Below are 16322 nucleotides of genomic sequence, written 5' to 3'. Positions count from 1 at the left end.
TAAAAGTCAGCTAAAAGCTCTCTAAATAAAAACGTCGTAACTTGAGCTTTAAAACACTCGACTGAGTCAATCTGGCGCAGAGACAGGGGTAGGTCTAGTTGTATGTAAGAAAAAATAACTAATAGATCTGAATGCCAAAAAGGGTAACACAAGCTTTTCTAATAGCTGGTTTAAAGATATTTATTGCAGTTCATCACTCATACACCCACAAATCAACAGTTAACAAAACGCTAACATAAAAAAAAAAATTTAAGATACCGTACATGGGAAATATCCATCCAAAGAAGATCTAAGTGGTTTACTTCACAGATTTGTTTACAAATGGTTGAAATGTCAAGTTTAAACATTGCTATTGTGTGCACAGCCAATGTATAACCATAATTAATGACATTTAATCAAATACCCAATTCAGTTTATGGAAATGTTAAACGTGTTGATGCAGTTGAATGAATAGCTGTCAAACCTTTTCACTGTTTTTGTGTTTCTTAGTGGGTTTTTTTGTTTGTTTTTGTGTAGAGAAATAAAAACTATATCCTACTGACTACCAGAGAAAAAAGAATGTATCCAGTCAAATATTTTTGAAATTCATTAAAAACTACATTTCCCAGAGCCCCATCTCTTCATGTTTGCCATCATTGAAAAACCCCAGATGCCCTCTGTAGATACCAAAAGAGGTTGGGGGACATTCAGGTTTAGAAATGTCCTCTACAGAGGACAAATTTGCATGGCTGGTGGTCAAGAGGGTATAGTAATACTGTTTTAACGCTAAAAATATTAAGGTTATAATTGAAGTTATAGTGACAAAATTTAGGAATTTCTGTAAAAGCCAGGAGAAATTCTACTGGATATCAATGAAATGACACTTTGATTTGGGTGTGAGAAAGTTAAACTCAAAACTGGTACTGCAGGTCTATTCCCATTCCTTTTTTTTTTAATTAAAAAAAAAGCAAACCATGGACATAATTCTTTATAATAATTTATTTGTGGTTTTTCCTACAGATTGTGGACACAAAAAAATAATTCTGATTCACATCCTTGAAACACTTTTGCTGGTGTGTAACATAATAAAGTGGCAGGATTGACATGTTAACATGAACCTTTATCACAAACTTTGTGTTTTATTATGTACAACATTGAGCACTACCTAATTTATTAAAATTAATGTACAGAAAAACCTGTTTTTTAAAATAAAACAATTAAAAATGAAATGACATTTGTGTAGGACAGATGAACCCACAATCTGTTTTATGACCTTTATTTGTCTCGCGCAACAGTCTGGACTTCCCCTCTTCGTTTCAAAGTGCAAAATATGTGACACTTCCAGCTCGACAGTCCTCACCAGAAAAACCGCCGGATAGGTCACACGTATCAACTGTAGGTTTTTGTGGCACTGGCAGAGCAGCAGGAAGTGAAACCCTCAGCTTTATGATCCAAAATTCTCCTTGACTGAAGTGATTGAGCGTAACATCCAAGATCATTAAAGCTTATTTTCAATAAAACTACAAAAATAAGTACAAAAATACGATCTGGGAAAGCACCCTGTCAGTCTAAACATCACAGCTTTAAAAAGACACGAACAATGTCACAAAATACAATTTCAGCAGTCACGGTACTGAGTATTGCCATAAAACCGCTCAAAGTTGACCTTTAATGCTCTATCGGCATTCTTTGTGCATACAGAAAAATAAAAGCTACAAGCTAAAAGATAAAGCCGTAATAGTAATGTTGCAACAGTGAACAGGTGTACAGAAAAAGGCTGAAAAGCTGGTCAACTTAAACAACACACATGGGTATCCACACAAAATAACCCAACACAACAGGTTTCAGAACGGGAGACGGACGTCCGGCGCTTCACATCACGGTCCTGTTGGGATGGCGTTGAACTCAATCCCTCCACCGTTTGGCTAAAGGGGGAAAAAGATGGACAGTAACCATGGAGGGCAATTACATTTTAGCCTCCTGTGTTGTCGGACAAGTGTGAGAGGAAGCATGCAAAACAATCCAGCTTTTCTGATTTGAGGAATTATTAGTTCTAAGAGGATCGGCTCAAATTTTCCTAAAAGGACTGTTAACGCTGAAATGAATCTGCTTTGTGTTATTTTGAATCCAACAATGGATTCATGTTTTAGTGTGTGATACCTGCATGTCACACAGTAATATTCTAGCGGCCTAACTGTTAAAGAATGTTCCTGAGAAAAATCCTGTAATTCTTTTTTTCATTTGTTTGATTTTGTAAAACAAACAGAAAAAAGGCTAATCCTTTCATTTATAAGGATAAAAACTAAATGATTTATGTTTTGGTCTGACTAATTCTTCCTAAGCTTAAAGGATTATCGAATTTGTTCGTCTTTAATTTTCTGTTTATTAACAACATTCAGAAATCTCTTTGGAGTGTGTTTACCTAATCATAATCTGCTACAACTGTAATAAATGCGTGATTTTGTTGAATTTTACTTGATTTTCTAAATCTCTTATAAAAGTCATGTCCCATCGTCAACCACAGCCAAAGCACACTTCCCCTTTACTGAGCTTTTATTTTATTTTTGCTGAGCAAACTCACGTCTCGCAAAAATGCCTTATTAATATGTTTTTTTTAATGTTTTAGAGCAAATAAAGACTAGCCAGTCCAAGCCTACAGCCCAATGGAGTGAGCAAGAAAAGCAGACGGAAAGAGCCAAAGGAGCCATGCCAAAGAAGATCTCAAGCTCAGTGTGTGAACTGCAAACTCCTTTACAGCATTTTGTTTACCTCATCATCATCATCATCATCATCATCATCAATCTCATTAATATCAGCAATTACTGGCTGAAAATAAACAAAAAAATTAATTAAAGAGCACTTCTGATGGCTGGGGATCGTGGGAGATTGAGGTCATGAACACCAATCTGCAAAAGAGTTGCTACCATGGATTTCTTGCTCATAAGCTGGACCAGAAGCGCCACCACTTCTTTTTTGTTCACAGCTTCAGCCTGTAACGGGTAGAGAAGAAGAGGTTTTCACAAGTGTTTTTAAAAAAGCAGAATGTGTCCGCATCAAAAACCCACCACTTCAACTGCAATCTTTCCATCATAGCCCGGCCTGTTCAGGTCAGCTCCGGCAAGGCACCAGATTTCTAGGCCGTCCAGATCGCCACTGGCTGCCAGGCTGACACCGAATCACATTGTCATGACAAATAATACAATTTAGAACAATCACTATTGGGGGGAATCAAATATCAAGTTTAAATCTCGTTTTGTGTACATTTTCGTGCTTTACGATAGCAAAGACAGGCTAAACTTGTCCCTCAGAAAAGGTGTGCTGCTGAAACCGCCTTTTACAAAAACCAGTTGGGTTTCTTGTGCGGATAATCAAGAGGGGCTGGTCAGCATGTCCTAAACCTTTTCAGCATGAGAGATACTGATTGAATTCAAAGCTATGTTGTAAGGGTGCATTCCTACAGTTGGCGTAGCAGCGAGGCAACAGGTTGTTCCTGTGTCAGCTATGTAGAATGGGTCAACAAGGGTGGCAGAATATTTGAGAAATATGTACACGGGTGCATATCCTCACATTTCACTTCACATTTCTTATTTTGCGTCCTGACCTGCACAGCTCAGTTCCTGCCTCCTCCAGCTGGTCTCTGGAGAAGTGGGCTCCAGTCTTCCTCAGCAGTTTCACAACATCCTTGTGTCTACAAGAAGCAGCATGAAGGAAGGTGGACTTCAGCACGTTAATCACATGACCTTGCAGTAACTGCATGTATTCTTAGACAAATAAAAGAGTAAGCAAACACATTTTTCCTAATGTTGGCAGTTTTCTCCAAAAGGAGACTCAGAACAAAGTAAAACTAGAAGGTTTTTAGGCAACAAAAAACATTCTAATGTTTTCCAAACTGTTTTTCTGCCAGTTATTTCCCAAAAAGATAATTTATGTTAACTTTGAAAATCTTAACCAGGTGTTAGGGGAGTCATTCAGCAAAACAATATTTTGGCTGTTTTTTGTGTGTTTTCTGTCATTGTATCACCCAGCAAACCTGAATCCACAAAATTGTATTGTGACATTCCTATTAAAAAAAAAACAAAAAAACTCTTAACCTTTACAGCCCCATATCATGACTCCCACCTCAATGCATCATTTCCAGTTTCTTTTATGACTCCCATAAGCGGGATTCAGTTTGGTCCCACATGATCCAATAAAGCACCAAAGCAGAAAAGTTCCCTTGATTCTAAGCATATTTTTCAAACTTTTTAACAATGTTTCTTTGTGGGTGGAGGATGTTCACAGATTGAAATTAAATATAATATTGTATAATTCCTTTTTGGGATTAATTTTAAAGAGGATTTCCATCTCAGCATGGATTTTTAGTGTCTCAGCCATTGTGTCTGCAGTTCTCGTCGGGTTAATGTCTGAAAGCTGTCACAGAACTGCCTACATATGTCTCCCATTATTATATCATTATTTTAGACTGTGCTCAGAATATTTAACCTGATGTTCAGGCTCTGTCAACCCCCTATTGTGGCTCTTTGGCTCTGTAGAAAAATGCTAATAATTTGAATAAATATGTTTTTTTTGGCATTTATGTTTAGATTTTTAAACTGATGTTATCTTCTATTAGTAAAATAAGCTTCTTTTTAACTAATGGTTACATTACACTAACTTAAGAGGCCTTGTGTGCTTTATCAGTCCTCCAAAATGCAGATGTCAGGTAACTGAGCAAAATGAGGATTTAAGGTTTTTCCCAATCTTTAAAAAAAAAAAAAATTGAAAAAAAAAAAATCACTAAAAACTCATCTTTTTAAAATTGCTTTTAATTTTTAATACGTCATCTCTATATTTTTATTTTTTATTGTATTAGCTCTTGTTTTTATTGACAGTTTTTTTACTCACTTGTTGTAAAGCGTCTTTGAGTGCCATTTAAAGCGCTATACAAATAAAATGTATTATAATTATTGTCAGAGCTGATTGATTAGAACAAGCTTAAAGCATGTATTCTTATTTTCAGCTGCTCAATTGAGTCTTCTTGCTGTTTAGAGACAAAGTTCTTAAAAGTTTATAATTGCAAGTAAATCTGCTGCAGCAGGAGGATCTTACAATGTGTATTTTATTTTGAAAGGAACGTGCATGTGGTGCTGTCAAAAGTAAATGAAGTTGAAGTTGTTATCTTTAGAAAACAATTATAATTTAAGTATTATAAATATATAAAAACTACTATTTCAAAGGCTTATTGGTACCACAAGCATAAATAAAGTGTATTTTTTAAACAGTGAGGTGGGACTATGCTGCTCTCGCTGAGTTTTGATCTGTAAGAAACTTGGACCAAACGGCTCTTTTAGCATTAAAGGTGGCAGAAACCTGTTTTAGAGAAACAGTTTTTTGTGCGTTTTGTGGACGTGATGTTCATCCAAATGCCCTTATTAATGCCATGTGGACATAAGGAAAGCTTTCCATGTTGCTGTTTTTATTGTGCCGTTACTGTATCTGGCAAAAAAATAGGATTTTTTTTTTTTTTTAGTTTATACTTTGCACCGACCTTTAAAATAACTTGAAAGCATTGGTGGCTGGTGGAACGGAAAGATTTGTCAATTAAGAGATCGCTTAACTTCTGTAAGATGATGTTGAGTTCAGCAGCATTAGTCAGAGGTGGACTCGAGTCAGTTTTTTCCGGCACATAATCAGGTTTTTTAACTTTTGACATCTTGATTTTCATTGACAGAGGCAGTACCTGTTGTTTGGCGTGTCAGAACAAGTTTTTTTAGGTTCCGGAGTGACTAAACACGTGTCACTTGTAGTCACACCACTGCCACAGTGTTTATTAAGCAACAAAAGAAAGTCACAAGAGAGCAGCCAAGAGGACAAATGTAAATATATGAGGTACGCAAGATAAGTTACTTTTAACGCAACGTTAATTACTGGTGTGGATCATCAGAAAGTACGAGGAGGACACTTCTTAAAGACTAAGGAGGTAGTATCTACAATCTGTGAAACTAGGAGCTGGCAGGTTGGACAGGTTCAGAACACACCCCACATCTGTTTTTCCCCCTTCCTGTCTGTTCATTCTCTTTCCTTATATAGGGATCAAGCTGCATTGCAGTTGGATGTACTAGTAACAAACTGCATTGGACTTGCAGCTTGAAACTAAAAACTAATCCCAGTTTCTTTTAGGCTTCACGGCGTCATTGAAGCCAATCGGAAGGGGAGTGTGGCTGTGCGGAGCTGTGCATGCTGCAGGGAGCATTGTGCAACGACAGGTGTTTGTGCTCCACTGCATCCCTCCACCATCACAAAGGAAACAAGTCCACACTTGCAGTGTCAACCGTTAAACTAGGACAACAGCCATTTGGCGCAGCTGTGACACATGCATTTTCACCCCCCAGGCTCAATAGAGCACCAACTCAGAAATGTGCAGCGTGGCTATTCCCTCGAAGACTTAAAGCAAAGTAAACGAGAAACAAACAAAAAAAAACGTGGATAAAAATAAACATGGCCTAAACTGTCAGATGACAAGTAGCCTAATTAGTTTATAATTATCGTCTGGCCTTCCCGTGCTTTTATGAGCGGCTCCCCTCGTTTCAAAGCCACTCTGATGGCTTCTGCTCCCTTTTTGTCATTTAAGCGGAGCTGTATTCCCTGCCTGGCAGCGCCTCATTTAATGAAATCTCTGCAGTAGCAATTAAAAAGATGTTTTCAGGATCCACTCAGGATTGCAGAATGTTGTTGACAGCAAAAACAGAGAGTTTAAATGTCTGCAACTTCACAAACGTCGGCTAAAAGGCCTGATAAAAATGGCCTTAAGTGCGTTACCTGAAGCGCACGGCGTTGCTCAGGGGTGTGTCTCCATAGCGATCTTTAACATAGACAGAGGCTCCGTGGCTGAGCAGGTACTGTACCACTTTGAAGTGACCCTCACAAGCAGCAACATGCAGGGGGGTACGGCCATCATAGTCACCCAGGCACAGATTACTACCCTGGGACGAGAGACAAAAAAGACGAGCGTGTCATACATTGAGACACTAAAAAGCTTTACTTCCTTTAGACAGGGATTCTTGTCGGTTTGCTACCACAGAATTCAAAACAGGATCAGTGAGCTGCAGTACTGCTTTCACTGTTATCCATTAAAAGTAATGGAAACACAGAAGGGCACATATCAGTGAGAACAGCTGTGTACAAAAACCTGACTTAGGTCTGAAGAAGCATTTACTGACACGTGAAGGAAATGTAATGGGTGACAGATGGCGACTTTATTATTGTAGATATAAGCATAGAAATCCCAGTTTGTCCTTGGAAGCTGGAGGGACTTTGAGCCACAAAAACCCAATATCCAAACCTTTAGTGGCAACAGCTGGAACTACTGTAGGCTTTTTGTTCTTCTAGCGCTGTGTGTGTGTACTTCCAGTAGTTTTCCAAAGCTGCAAAAATGCATGAGCACTATACTGCGTACATTAACCCCAAAAGACTGAGATAAAAAACTGTAGGTCAGATTCTTATCTCTTGTTTTTAAATGTTATTGCCCCACAAACGTCATACTGACTTTTGGAGGGTTGTTGAAAACAAACGTCGGCTGTATGAACAAGATTACTGTGTTTGAAGAAGAAATGAAATGGTTAATGGTTAAAGTCCCTAAAAATGTGTAGAGACCAAAAATTCAGAGTTTCTCACCATTTCTTTAAGGGCTTCTAAGGCATCGATGTCTCCGATTCTTGCAGCCGCACATGTCAGTGGAGGAGTCAGAGCGTCTCGGATCGCTTCCAGCTCCTACAAATGAAAACAGGGTGTAGAATATGAGGAGTAAACTAACAAAAATCAATTTCCACACAATGATGTGCTAACATCTTGTTTTTCTAAGACTAAGCTGAAGTTTGAAGCAGCATTTCATCAAGATAAATAGTATCATAACACTAGTTCTTAATCAGTACTTTTCCCTTTAAGGTCAGAGGCCTCTGCAAACTGATAAGATTGGATACAGGCAGAGTTCTGTCATGAATGGAAAAGCTTGAACCTCTAAAGCAATGTTCCCACAGCCCTCAGCGATGTGCATTCAAGTAGCCACTTTCAGTGAAAGCCCATTTAAACATGCGTGTTCCTGGCTTCCACATTCATGCATTGCTATTGCTTTCTACAACAATTTTCAGACTCTCCGTACAAAACGTCCAGCCATTGAACGCGCATTGAAAGTTTAACCAAGTTGAACTTTGACCAATCAGGGAGTCGAATTTGGTGGTGATGGTTTGTGCGCAGCCGGATATATATGACACCACGTCTTTCTTATATCGGAATAGAGCAACGTGCATTCAAGAACCCGTGTTTAGCGTGTTGTTGAGTGTGAAAAAAGTTCAAGAGATTTGATGGCTTGGTTCATCTTAACTAAAGGTAAAACCAGAACATTTCTGTTGTTGGCGAAGGTGCGAGGGGAAACTCACCTCCTTACAGCTGATGCTGAGGGACTTAGCAATGACCTGGATGAAGCGGCTGTTGCTCAAACACAGTTTAGCTCCTTCCAGGTCAATGTTCATTTCTCCTCGGAGATTCTGAGCCATCAACTGTGCAAAGAAAGAAACAAAAAACCTAAGAAACTGCCATCCTCTCAGCTTTAAGTAACATTAAAAAAGAAAACTCAACCTTTTTCTTAGCATCAAGACCAAGGTTTTTCTTTGCCAGGACGTAGGAGAGTTTGGACAGAGCAGCCTCTGGAGTCATGTCTCCACCTGCTATTAGCCCTGCTTCCATCAGGACCTGAATGATCAATTCTCTTTCAGATTACTACCTACGTTACACATTAGAATGAGAAAACTTAAAAAAATATACCTTTCCGGTGGCGTACGATGCAGACACAGTCCCCCTCAGACACTGTGTGCAGTTAATGATGATGACGCCAGAATCAGTGGCCGCCTTCAACTCTGCCAGAAGGTCGGGACGATTATCCGGAGCATTTCCGCTTCCGTAGGTCTCTAGAACGATGCCCTGCATTGGGGGCTGCAGGAAAGCCCTCACCTGGATACAGACGTGTTCCAGATTATAAACCCCAAATTGATGGCTGACAGGAAAAAGTGTGGATTCAGATTGAAAAATTTGTATTCCGTGTTATTTTTCCTGCAGCACATTTCACTCCCATGCCTAAGGACATTCAAGCTCCTAAAAGCCCATCTGGAACCATCCCTGAAACCAGTTTCGCAATTATAGATTGACGGGCTGGCACCAGGACGCCCTATACCACATCATTAGCCGTCGCATATGACGAGAATGGGGAACGAGTTAAACGACGGAAAAGAGAGCAATTAATCTGAAGCTGTTAGCGAGCATGATGTTGCATGGCGAGTCCTGAGCGGCTACACAGCGGCGAAGAAGGCAACATTAAAAGAGACAGCTTCTGTCTTCATTCTTTGGTTAGACGTTACAGGGTCTGCTGCAGCTTTGTAATTGAGCTTTCCTTAAGCACAGATTGAAGACAGGCGAGAGCCCGGTGCCTAATCAAAACTGCCCCTCGTAAAAGCAGTTAAAGGCTGTTAGAGAGCCGTCATGGCGGAGCTGGGCAGCGAGAGCAGATTGACACAATAAAAACTCTCCCAGCAGTCTCTGGAGAGGGAGGTGAAAAACTAAATGGGACGGTGTCTGTGCCAGTCCTCCCTTTTTTACAGGGTGATTGGACAAGGCCCATAACATCGCCTCATTTTTCTCTGGCCTGGGGTTTGATGGTAGTTTGCATGAATGAGAAAGTAAGAGTAAATTGGTATTCAAATGTAAGTTTCTTGTATTTTTATTGCACATGTTTTTTTTTTTTATTGACAAAAAAAAACTGTCTATTAGCGCCATAAAATTAAGATATTAAAGTCCTTTTCAATGCAATGATGACGCAATAATCTCCTTTCAAACCCCAACTATGTATCAAGCTTACGCCTCAACCACAACTGCCTTTACGGGTGAATACAGCTGTCTACGGGTGAAAAATGGGCAAACCTGTATGGGGCATGCAGGTGGCCTGCACAAAACTTTAAGATTGTAGACCACGCTGTGAGCCTGTAAGGGGAAAATGTTCATGCATATTTCTATCTACAGGCATGCTGCGTGTTTCAGGTTGTAGTGAACACTTAAGCAACGCGTAAGAGTAAGGGTGAAATAGGTGAGACGTAGGCGTTTCGTACAGATTCAAACAATCAGAGTGTAGCATGTGTAGGCATCCTGACATATCATCTGCACTCCCTGAGTGTGCAGATGATATGTTATGATATGTTTGTGCACAGTCAGTACACTCACTTTAGTAACAACTAGGCATCGTACGATGGCTTCACCCATACGTCATAAGTACGTGTGCTTACATTATCCTTTCAAATACTTCACAATACACTTACCAAACGCCTGACAATGGTACGTTCCGTTTTTATGACATCCCTTGAGGTGGCCGTACTAGCCTCAGGAAGAACCTGTGCTCCCCTCAAGATGCGGGCACTCTCCTCTACGACCCCCCATGGGCCCAGACAACCCAAAAACCTGAAGCACTCATTCGGGTCAACCCCCTGTATGGTTGCATGTGACTAAAGCCATAGCTAACAACCATTAACTAATTTGTTTTTCAAGAGACTTACAGACGAGGAGGTGATTCCTGGGAAAAGTCTTAGCAGACCCACATTCCGGTTTAGCTCAGTGCTGACTTGAAATTTGGCGGTGGTGTTTGCCCTCCATACTGTGTCCCAGTTGACTAGAGAAGGAGAGAAGCGTAAAATAATAGCACCCTTTTTTATTTCGTTATTTTTCTTTTAATGAAATTGCATGAACACAAATGTCTTTTCTTTGCATTACTTGAAATGTCCACTTCAGAAGTTGCCAGAGGAGGCAAATTAGGAGACGAGAAGGCATTAAAGCTCCCAGCATCCACCTTCGTCACGCGATTTCCTCTGTAAAGTTTGTTGTAGAAGTATAAGCACACCTACAAGGCAAGAAAGTAAATTAAGGGGTTAAAACGTCCTTTTTTTTTAAAAATCAAATCAACACATTTTTTGATCAAACACTAAAAGGTAAATTTGTTGCTTCTTTTTTATTCCAGTAAGAAATCTTGGGAGCACTTGGGAATAATAAATTCATAAAGTGCTAATCAGATTTATGAACATTCATTAATAAAACAAGTGTTTTATTTGCCCCTCTGCAATAAGTTTGACAAACGGGCCAAAAACTTCTTAACTAAATGGGTTAAGAAAACTTTTTTCTAAAACCCTTGTCTAAAGCATCAAAGAAAATGAGAATCCTAATGATTATTTTATGGAAGATAATCCTTTCTGTCCCTGCATTTATGAAGACAACTGCTTGGTTTCGACAACAAATGAACAACATCCTTGATGTGAGCTGGATAAGCCTTTATCTCCTGCTGGCATGCATTGCCTCAAGAGTCAGACATCGCCTTCGTGCTGCATACGTTGTGCAGGCGGATCTCAATGTTCGTCCTGTTCTGTAACTGCTGTTCAAGTCTTGCGAAACAACTTTGAGGCCAATGGTGAGCAATCTCATCCGACAAGTTGCTGAAGAAGCCGTTTGCAACGTTTTACCTGCTCAGACAAATGCAACAATGTGTGACTATCACTTAGATTTCCCGTCTTAGCGCCCGTGCCCCGCAAAAAATAAATAAATCTAAAAGAAAGCAATGGAAAGCAATGTTATCCTTGTTTGATTTGTATATTCTCACCTCAGGGATGACAAACTGTCCAGCGATTAGTAGTGCCCCCAGCAGGTTGTCTCTGCCGTCATTCTTGAGCTCGTAAATGGGCACCTGAACAAATCAAAAGCTATAAATTTACATTCTTTTGATTTTGATTTTTGTCAGTTTTACCCACAGAAGGAGACATCCTTCACCTGAGAACCGGTGAGAACAATCGGCTTGCCCAAATGCTCGCACATGAAGGACAAGGCAGAGGCTGTGTAAGCCATGGTGTCTGTGCCGTGAAGGATCACAAATCCATCGTAGTGTTCGTAGTTTTTCTACCGTCGGGCAACAAACGGGAGCAGGGAACGAGGATTATTCAACAAGCCACACCAACTTCCTGCTATTTCTGTGTGAAAAGAGCTCAAAACCTCAACATTTGAACACATATAACAATTACCTCAATGTCTTTTCCTATTCTTCCCCAATCGTCTGTGGTCATGTTGGAAGAATCCAGCAAAGGGCTGTACTCCATAATGGTGTAGATTATCCTTTTATTTGATTTACTCAGCCTGGAAATAAAAAGAGTTCCTTTAAATCTGTGAATTGCTGTTTTCACATAATCATTTGCATGATTGCAAAAGCCTACGTGTGAAAAATAAGTTGCATAAACGAATCAGTGAAGTTAGTAGCTACAAAGCCATCAAGTCCAAATCACACAGATATAATAAAATCATAAATATTAGACTGATTAATGACATTAGTGTAAAAAAAAACAGAACAGGATCATCTTTTTATTTAAGAGTTGGACAAAATCCTATTTAAAGAGGTGTTTAACCGAGACTTTGTGAAGTGTCAGCAGCAGGCTGCCGAAACCTGTTTCACACAAAGAATTTCAGAAGTGGAAAAGGGAGAGGTGCTGTCATGAGGATCCAGCTAACAGAACTTTGTGACTGCAGTTCAGACCGTATGTTTCCTCCTGTGTTCAGTAAAAACAGTAAGTGAGGAACCTTATTCTGGGCCATCTGACCTCTTTTATAGGTTTGTTTCAATTTAAAGGAAAAAAAGTGTCTGTGTTTTCTCAAATATTAGTCAGGGAAGCTCTGCAAAGATTACATTCATACCCCGTTTTTGTGGAATGAAACTGCGCCTGCAGCAGTCTGTGGGAGGCAGCGTGACCGGCTCAACGGCCACGCAAAGATTGTCTTTGTAATCTGTCCCTTAAAGAAACAGGGTGGGACACATACACCCCCACCCCCACCCCTCCACCCTACATTACCATTGCCTTGTAGCATGGAGCTCAGAGCTGAATGGAACAGCAGGGGAAGAGAGGCCGAGCCCCAGCCCATCCGACCGGAGGTCCTACAGGCACCCGTCTAATTAGCCTTAACCCCAGAACATATGCCGACGATAAGCTTGAAGCAGGAATATGCCATTCAAATGACCAAATAATCATCTGTGTGGCTGTGCAGCCCAAGGTGGTGATGCAAAGCCACACATTTGCATACCTATAGAAAGATGCCTCAAAGTCCAAGAATAATAAGAAAAAGGGATTCTGTGTGTGTGTGTGTGTGCGTGTGTATATATGTATGTATGTATATATATAAATAGATATTTTGTGTGTATGCGTGTGCAAAGAAGAAATAAGAAAAAAAAACTAAAAGTCACATAAAAATCTAAATAAACCACAACTTTTAGTGAATAAATATTTTTTTAATAAATTTTCAAGTGAGGTTTACTTTTTTGTACATTTATGTATGTTCTGGACAGCTGGAAGAACTCTTAAGAGAATATTATCTTTAGCTTTTTGCTAATAAGGAGTCATTTTCTTTACACTTGAAACGATCCGGTTGGTTTGGATCGCAAACGGAAAATGAGGGATATAAAAAACTTACGGCATTATTTTTTAACTGCCAAGGGCCACGTCGGCATGCATTTCTCTTTCAGATTGACACACCCTATTTTTTTTTTTTGTTTTTTTACTAAGACAGCAAGCACATTAAACTACTCTACAGCAGAGCACATGCCAGGGCTCCGGTTTTACAGCACCTATGATGCAACAGGTCAGGATGGGGCAGAGAATTCCTGTTAAAACAACAAAAACTGTTTGGTTTGGTTTTACTTTAAGCATTATGATTTCAAAAGTACAGCTAACAACTTTGTTATTTATTGATTAAATGGAAATGTATTTAGGAGTAATGGGTAAAGGTGAACAACAAGCATGCAGTAAACCAAATTCAAAAGACGAGCACTTTCTGATCAAATATTTTATCTACTTCACTCAAAACTAAGTTGACGTTCTTAAAGAGGATTTATAAGTAAGAGTTTGTTTGTTTTATACTCAAATGTATCATGTATACTAAATGTTTTTTTTTTAAATAATCAAAGCACAAGTGACTACTATCGCCGGATGTTTCTAGAATTGGCGATTAAAATGTGATTGTCTTGTCGGGCTGAACTCACGGTAGGACCAGGCTGTTCTCAGATCCATAGTACTCATACAGGCAGGTTTGCTGGGCATACAGCTCATCGTGGAGGATGGGCAGCTTGCGCAGGCTTTGCACCAGAGTATTGGCTTTGGGGGCAAGAACTGTAGGGGAACAGCAGCAGAGAAAGGTATGATTCAACAACTCCTTCCACAGCTTTGTTTCTATGAAGGGATTCAGCATCATCTCAACAGAATCTCAGTGTTACACTGACCCCTAGAGGTGTAAGTGAGAAATGGCATGCTTACAAAACAAGAGCGGACAAACTTTTAGAATGACATCATTTATAACGTTTTAAAATATTTTAATAGAAGATATGTTTAGTAATATTTTACTAAAGTTGAGGGATATCAGGCTGGGTGGATCCCAGCAGAAACCATCACAAAACAGTGATTTGCACATAAGCAACAGCTATGATGACTTTTTTTAAGAACCATTACCATTATAAAAAAAAACAAAAAAACATTTACATTAACAACATAAAGATTGTTGTAAAAAATATATTTTATTTTTCTATGGATCCTGGTGTCCACAGGAAAATAAATGCCAGGACTACTTTCAGACCACATATTTGCAGAAAATCAAAAACTACGTGGGACCAAAATAAATTGAGATTCTGTCCTATTCTTCAAAATTCTGAGAAACAGGTGATTTAAAGTAACTCACGTGGAATACCGATGGGATTATAGACAAAAATGAGAAAAAATCTTTTGATTTAGCTTATCTGAATAATAAGGACATTTTCTAAGAACCTCTGGGTGATCATGATCAAAGCCCATCGAGACGACTGTTGTTGTGATTTTGGGCTATACAAATAAAATTTAATTGAATCATTATAACAGGGTCTGAGTACAAAATGTCGAACAATCTGTCTCCATGTGCTCCACCTCTGTCCCTGATACCCTAACCAGCTGCACATCCTTCCCATCTCTTTTCCTCCTCCACTCCGACCTGTCCAGATCCAGTTACTCAAGTCCTCAAAACAGCCTTTATTTGGCTGTTGTTATGTCCAGCTGGCACTCCACTTCCCTGTCCTCCTGTCCTCTGTTCTCCCAGTGTCCCACGCTTACTGAGCCGACGTTTTCCTTAAAACACACTCCTGAACTTCTTTGCTCCACCAACATGCCTCCCTGTCTGCCTTCCTCATTCCAGGTAACACGCCAAGTACTTCCCTCCCAGGCTTGTGCACAGAATGTCCTTATTTACTGTGGAAACAAAGGATTAGAGTGGCCTACTTCAGAAAAACACATTGAAATAATCTTACATCTGTTATATATGTGTAAACGTGCTAACATCTAGTTATTGATTAAACAGCATGACCTGCATTGTTTTTCGTCTTCCTTACAGTTCAATGTCAAAGGCTGTTGCTTAAAAAAAGGACATATTTTTATTTAATATTATCCACATTTTGTAGCCATAGAACTATTTTTGTCTTCCTGAATAATGTTTTGGTCAGGCATCAGGAAGCTCCCTGCTGGACTATTTCTAGATCCACGTGCCAGTTGTTGTCACAGAGGATTAAATCCACGTGTGTCCTGTTCACGCATGTGAAAAACAAACCTACACCAGGAAAGAGCTAGCTGTGGCTGGATGTTGATTAATTTACGTGAGAAGCGCTCGTTTATGGCATCGCATCACTACCGTTATCATGCAGCGTCATCCCGATGGTGCCTCCGGTGTTGAGAACCAGGACCCGGGATTCTCCGACGCCCGGGGAGGTGACCGAGTCGCTTCTCTCCACCGAGCTGCAGCTGGACAGCTTCCTCCGTCGGCACGGACGTAGCTGAGGATTCGGGGGGCTAAGATCGTACACATTGGCCAAATTCGGTTGAGAAAGCGCGCGGGCAAGAGATGTGAGGTTGAAGCTGGAGTCCGCCATGATGACTTGAAGGAGGCGCGCGCTGCTTCTTTAGTTTAAAAGCGGCTCGTGGAGTTTTAAGGGGTCTGCCTCCGCCTGCCGCGCTTTTTCTATGTCTGCCTGAACAAACGTAAAAACAAACTAGGGGGTCGAAACGAAAGGCATTATGTGAATTTGTTTTTAATGGGGCATATTCGGTATCCCGCTGTTTCTTTATACTCTATTTTGCCCTTGAGATTTCGTAAAACAACGTGAATTCTGACGTCATGTATCTGGGCGGGGACTTGGCTGCAGCTATGAGGGCTAGTTTGTTGTGTTTATAATGTATAACTGTACTACAGATCAAAAATTTCAAAATAATACAACTTAGTTTTATTTT

At 39.9% G+C, this 16322-nt stretch overlaps 1 protein-coding gene across 5 annotated transcripts; it reads right to left on the bottom strand.

Annotated features, from left to right (window-relative positions):
- Positions 1–963: 963 nt before the first annotated feature.
- aspg (asparaginase homolog (S. cerevisiae)) lies at positions 964–16203 on the bottom strand. 5 transcript variants are annotated; one of them, XM_011490386.4, is made up of 18 exons: positions 15727–16185; positions 14063–14189; positions 13649–13684; positions 12060–12171; positions 11812–11937; positions 11645–11728; positions 10768–10894; positions 10554–10666; positions 8779–8964; positions 8593–8706; positions 8394–8513; positions 7633–7728; positions 6778–6941; positions 3581–3667; positions 3045–3144; positions 2904–2969; positions 2749–2805; positions 964–1904 (listed from the first exon to the last, which is right to left on the bottom strand). In XM_011490386.4, exons 1-18 carry the CDS (start codon positions 15962–15964, stop codon positions 1857–1859), a joined length of 2001 nt encoding a protein of 666 aa, XP_011488688.1. In that variant the 5' UTR covers positions 15965–16185; the 3' UTR covers positions 964–1856. The 5 variants fall into 5 exon arrangements, with proteins under 5 accessions (XP_011488688.1, XP_011488689.1, XP_004082351.1 ...); XM_011490387.4 differs by having other exon boundaries at positions 964–1906; positions 2757–2805; XM_004082303.5 differs by lacking the exon at positions 13649–13684 and having other exon boundaries at positions 15727–16203.
- Positions 16204–16322: the final 119 nt, after the last annotated feature.

The sequence above is a fragment of the Oryzias latipes genome, chromosome 22, assembly GCF_053564925.1.
Source record: "Oryzias latipes strain Hd-rR chromosome 22, Olatipes_Hd-rR_3.1".
Classification (NCBI taxonomy): domain Eukaryota; kingdom Metazoa; phylum Chordata; class Actinopteri; order Beloniformes; family Adrianichthyidae; genus Oryzias; species Oryzias latipes.
Note: the sequence above shows the minus strand (reverse complement) of the source record. Positions and strands in the feature narration are given on the sequence as shown.